The sequence below is a fragment of the Durio zibethinus genome, chromosome 6 (assembly GCF_047325235.1).
Source record: "Durio zibethinus cultivar Kanyao isolate XHJ-2024 chromosome 6, ASM4732523v1, whole genome shotgun sequence".
Lineage (NCBI taxonomy): Eukaryota > Viridiplantae > Streptophyta > Magnoliopsida > Malvales > Malvaceae > Durio > Durio zibethinus.
Window position 1 is genome coordinate 26,952,055 of NC_143167.1, and position 6,200 is coordinate 26,958,254.

The following is a 6,200-nucleotide window of genomic DNA, read 5'->3' on the forward strand; positions in this document are numbered from 1 at the left end:
CGCGTCACTATCTACTATCACTATTGAAAAAAAAAATAGGAGAGAATTTAAATCTCGTCTACAACGGACGAATTGCAATCGTGAATTGTGGTGTAACGGTAAATAACGATAATAACGGTCCGTTATTGCCCGCTATTACTACTATTGTTACTATTTTTATTTTCATTCAAAAATTCAAAAAAAAAATCATTTGATTTTGTTTAAAAACTTAAAATAAAAACAACAAGAAAGAAAATAAATATCAATTTATAAATTCTGAAAAAAAAAAAAAAAAACCCACAAAACTTAAACTTTCAAAAAAATCAATTTCTCTCAAGTTCAACTTTAATCAAAATCAAGTATATGTAATTTAAAGTAAGCAATTAATTCAACACTCAAATTATCTTTTTTTTTAATTTCTAAATTTTTCATAATTTTGTGTGTTTGAAATTAGATTGAGCTATGATACATTGATAGAAAGAGGCAGGAGTTGCTGAGACTTAAAATAATAGATAAAAAATAAGAGTGAAACTTGAAGTTGACAGAAGCAAGCAGATAGCACACACCAAATAAAAAGAGAACTAAGAGATATTGATGAGGATAAAAGTTTGAAAAAAAAAAATTATTGAACGCAAAGTGAAGGGATGAGAAATTGTGTGAGTCTGTGCAATTTAGTCAAGAGACAGGGTGAAGTAGACTTGAGACTATTATTGTTAAAAATCGCCCACAACATGGAGGTTGTTAAGTTTGACTTACTATAAGTTCATAAAAAGTAATTCTCTTGACTCATAAATAATAAAGCTTTTACTTAATTTATGAATATCTAATCACTTATTATTTAATTTATGCATAACATAGTTTGAAAATAATTTGATGAGTATAGTAATTTAATAATTAAGTATATTATTCGTTATGATTATTTATTTTTCACATGTTTATTGTTATTTTTTAATTATCATATAAATAATTTTTTACATATGAATATTTTACTATAAATATTTTTTCTTAAATAAATAAAACACATGACATGATATAAATTACTTTAAAAATCATAAAATAAAAGGTTTTATGATTAATAATTAAAATTACTATATTTTATAGCAAGTTGAGCAAAATTTAAAAAAATTCACGACCGTAATAATCGTAATAACCGTGAAGGTTTTCGTTATATATACAACCGTGACAAACACGATGCGACCCAAAACGTGACCGCTATCGCAATTTAAATCTTGGGATTGACTTGAAGAGGAGATGTACCAGGTAAAGTTCAAGGATCTCTTCTTGCTAAATAAAAAAAAAAAAGGCTAATATTAGGTTACAAAGCTTTTTTGTATAAAAGTAATGGAAGACGCGTTCGATTGAAGCAAGCACAAAGCACCAAAGATGATCCGGCATTAAAACTATGATATACATGCAAGGCAACTCTCTCCATTTGAATAACCAAGTTGCCAGTCAATGACTATATCAGAAACAGCTTTGATGTTTCAGTTCTGCCTGAAGATAATGGCTGGAGCATATCAAATATTCCTACTTCAACCCCCTAGAGCACGTTTGAGTCCGGCTCGTTGCTCTGGTGTCAACCTTGTAGGGAACTTCACATCAAATTTGATCCTAAGATCACCCCTATTACCAGGCTCCTTTGCAATTGGCATTCCTTCCCTAGCAACAACAAGCTCATAACCAGGGTTGATAATTTCAGTAACAGGCAATGGCAAGTTACGGCCATCAAGACTAACGAGATTTATCGTTGTGCCCCCAAGTGCCTCTGCTAATGACACCCTTTGGTTAACAACAAGGTCGTTGCCGTCTCTTTTGTAAAAATCATGGGGTTTCTCATCAATTACAAATACAAGGTCTGCTGGAAGCTGATTTGGCAGCTCATTTACTTTATCTGGGAAAGTAATCTTTGTCCCTTTCTTCCACCATGGCTTCACATCAATTGTTAGTATTTCTGATTGCTGTACTTGCCGCCTACAAAGTTTCAAATTATTATTCAATCAGCAAGATTAAAGATAGAAGTTCCAGCGTTAGTTAGATATAAAGCAACCAATAATGATGCCCTTATCACAACAATGCAATTCCAACCAGTTAATTAAGGCGGGAATATCTCAATTGAATTAATAGATTTCAGCATGAAATCGAAATAAATGCATAGAAAACAAAATGCCACAGAGCATGAAAGGGCATACGATTTGAAATATATATATATATATATTTTTTTTTTTTCCCTGCCCCAGTTCCATAAAAACACATGTTTTCAAAAGATGATATGTAGAAAAATTCCTTCTTGGGTGAAAGTTTCAACCAATGCAAATAAAGAATTTCATCAGTTCCATCCTCGGAACACGAAACTATATTTCTGAGCTTATTGAAATAAAAGTTCAGTCAAGAAAATGCAATAGTGGATCAGGCATAAGATTGCTCAAAACTTGAGAACCATTGTCGATTTCTTAAGGTGTTTCTAGATTAAAATGTAGGCTTTTATGGAAAATCGAACTCAGAGAGCAATAGCTCATGGTAGTAGATTTAAGAAAAGAAATGAATTAAACAGGACAAGCATGATTCTGAGATGAATATTCATACCCTTCTGCATTGACGACAGTTCTAGAGATCTTCATCTTCCTTGTTGATCCAGTGTACAGCTCCTCAAGGCTGCAAGGCAATTTGCTCTCAACTGGGGGAGGTTTCCTGGGCACAGTCGCCTCATTGTGAGTTCGAAAAATGTTGTCAGTTGAACCAAATCCTCCAGCCATCCCTCCATCAGAGTGGAATCTTGAAGACCTACCAGGTCCTGATGACCCAAATCCAAAAGGACTACTTCCAAAGAACTCTGCAAAGATATCCTCTGCATTCCTAGGATTGAACCCATTTGGCGCACAAGTGCCATTTCCAAATGCTGGTCCGCTGCTGCCTGGTGATGGCATGTCTTTCAACCCTTCTTCACCATACTGATCATAAATTGCTCTCTTTTGAGGGTCACTCAAGACCTGAATTGCAAAATTAACTTAGTTCTCCATGTGACATCTTCAGTTTTTTTTTTTTTTTCATTTAAAAGCAAATCCCAGTATGAAAACATAGACACCACGATGATGAATAGTAATTTAGAGCAACATAAAGTAGCAAAAGTGACTCCTCTAATTCTGTTGGGATGCAAATTCAATGTAGGAAAAGGAATTATAATTAAATTTTGGCATGTTGAATATTAATAACTGGAAATCACAAGGGATGACGGATACCAGCCCCTACATCTCTCAGTGTTACCTATACTAGTGATCCAGGACAAGTTTGAATCTATTGTGTTTGTGTTCCATTTAAGCACATGTTAGGTCTGCTCAGTCTTCAAAGTAAACAAGAAAACCAGATTGCAGTAAGCACAACATATTCTAGGCCAACTACTTTTTGTCTTGATGGTAACCAGCCCATATAAGATGCACCAAGTCCTGGTTTGAAGACAGAACACCTCAACCCCTCTCTATTAGTTTCCAATGATTAAAACAAAACATATTCTAGGACCTCTAACGTGACTAAGATAACTAATCAGATGGTTAAAATAATAAAAGAAACCCTTGAACTTTATCACTTTACATAAATAAGCTCTTATTCTTTTATTGCATCCAAATAAGCCCTTAACCTTTAATTCGTATCCAAATAAGCTCTTAACCTTTAATTTGTACCTAAATAAGCCCTTAACATAACACATAATGCATGTAAGACATCAGTGTCTCACGATCACAAATGGTTGAAGTAAAACATTCACTTATATAAAGAGTCAATTTTTACATGATTAAAGAGAACTAGAGAAAAAATGCAGTAATTAGCTTGGAATAAGGGCTTATTTGGATATAAATCAAAGTATAAGGGCTTATTTGGATGCAATAAAAGTATAACAACTTATCTAAGTAAATTGGTAAAGTTCAAAGGCATTTTTAGTATTTTAGCCTAATTAGATTAACAAGATACATGGAAAATCAACAATAGTTTAGAAGCTAAAACAGTCTTAGAAAAATTGTCAGGCACATAATCACATAGCCAATCCCTCCTAAATCCCAAGTAATCGAGATTAGGACAATCAGATTTAATAACTTGGTTCAATTGTTGCAACAATTTAAGCCATGGAAAAAAGAAAAAAGCAAAAAACAAGTAGCTGAAATCGTAGTCATAATAGTATTACAATTGAATGTATCATAACTTCAAGAAATCTTTGAGATATAGAATATACAAAGAAACAAAGCCTTAAACAGCTATAGCAAAAGTTCTGGTAGCAGCAGCTTAAAATATTATTGTCAATGGAGAGACTAGATTAAGCCAGAGGATAAGAAACAAAGAAGACAGTGAGAAAGACACCTTGTTTGAGAACAATATCCTGAGGCTAGAAATCCGTTAGAAAATCAATATTAAATTCTGAACAAACTTATAAAGCTGTAGTAAATGATTCCAGGTCAGAGGGCATAGTCCAGCATAACTCAGGTCTAAAGAACAACATTAAACCTATTAATCTGTCCCATTCAAGGACTGCCTAATTAGCATAACAATATCTTTGCTGGCCTGAATACAACATACTAAAACTTGCAATCTCGAACAAGTTTAAAAGCTGTTATGTCTTCCTGTCCCTTAAAATGGTTTCTGCAAATGCAATAAATTCCTATTTTATGCCTCTTTCTATAACCATTCATTAATTTTATACTCTAAGCTCTAATTCCCCTTGGTGATCAAGAAAAGTGGTAGCAATAAAGTTTACATGTCTAATACTAGTATTTAAAAGCTAGCTATGCTATTGCAAGATTGAAGCCGATAGGCATAACTTAATCCCACTTTTTTCTCCTGCTAGTGCTGCCAATAGTTTCCAGCAAATACATTAATTTCTACAGGCCTTCCTCTACTAACATTCATTCATTCTAACAACCTATTCTCAGCTAAAACAGAGTCAAGATCATTGTGTTTCCTTCCAGGCAAATACTATAAATAACAATAGAACTCCACAAAGAAAAAAGTAAAATAAATTCCCTTATTTTCTTTATTAACATTCATTAAACAGAGAAGGCAAATGATGGGAAGGAAATACTTGCCTCATAGGCCTCAGAGATCTGCTTGAATTTGGCTTCAGCTTGTTTTTTATTGTTTTGGTTCTTGTCAGGATGCCATTTCATTGCCAATCTCCTGTATGATTTTTTGAGATCATCATCTGTTGCATTCTTGTTTACCTTCAATATATTATAATAATCCACCCCCATTCTTCTTTATTCTCTTTAACAATTTGATCCAAAGCCTATAAATCATCAAAATTTTAACAATTTGACAAAAGCCCAGATCATAAAAACACCAACTTTTCCTTGAATCTCTCTCTCTCTCTCTCTCTCTCTCTCTCTCTCTCTCTTTATGAATCAAAATGTTGCAAAACAAGATCTATAAATTTAATTGTTCCAACATTGGAACATGAAAATGGAAATTTTGTCTGCAGACAACATTAACGCTGTCAAAAGAAGTAGACAAGAAAAGCCAGACAGATTCAAAATTTCCGGTTATTGAACAAAAAAGACAACACAAAAAGGGTAAAATAGCAAAAATATGAAAGGGGTTGAGAGATTTTTGTCTCTGTGGTGAATGTTTCTGCATTTCTTTGGTTAAGAGTTAAGACCGTGTTTGTTGGGAGACTTCAGTGTATATAACCGAAACCAACGGAAATTTAACCAATGTCAGTCAGATTGTTGTTTGTTCTTAAAAGTACTACGTTTTTTTTTTTTAATTTTTTTCCCTAGTCCTGGTGCATTTGCAACGAGGTAAAGCTATATCTTAGGACAGTGTTTGGATGCTGCATCAAAGGGGCATACTAACTTTTTGAAGAGCAACGCCATCGAAGTCATGGCAATAATTTATGCACCCCGTCACAATTATCTTTGGAGGATTTAACAAATCACGTTTACCAAATCCGTTAACTATGCTGATCTGAGACGAAATGTCATTGAAATGTAATATTTATTTAATAAAGTGATGATATGAAATTAAAAATAATATTTTTAATGTTGACATGGAATTTTTATTGAAAAAAAAGTTGAAAAACCTTGAAAATATGGGTGGCAAGTGATAAAAAAAAATTCATTTGTTAATTTTTTTTAATTATAAAATAGATATTTGCACTTAAAAATAACTAATATTTTTAAAATCAGAATAGGTTCATTGATTTTTAAAATTAAAAAATAATTAACAAATGAGTTTTTTTTGCC

General features: G+C 32.7%; 1 protein-coding gene across 1 annotated transcript; it reads right to left on the reverse strand.

Annotated features, from left to right (window-relative positions):
- Positions 1-1,176: 1,176 nt before the first annotated feature.
- LOC111285558 (uncharacterized) lies at positions 1,177-5,696 on the reverse strand. The gene is made up of 3 exons (XM_089762444.1): positions 5,046-5,696; positions 2,563-2,966; positions 1,177-1,950 (listed from the first exon to the last, which is right to left on the reverse strand). The coding sequence occupies exons 1-3, from the start codon at positions 5,208-5,210 to the stop codon at positions 1,512-1,514; spliced, it is 1,008 nt and encodes a 335-aa protein (XP_089618570.1). The 5' UTR covers positions 5,211-5,696; the 3' UTR covers positions 1,177-1,511.
- Between the last annotated feature and the right edge of the window lie 504 nt (positions 5,697-6,200).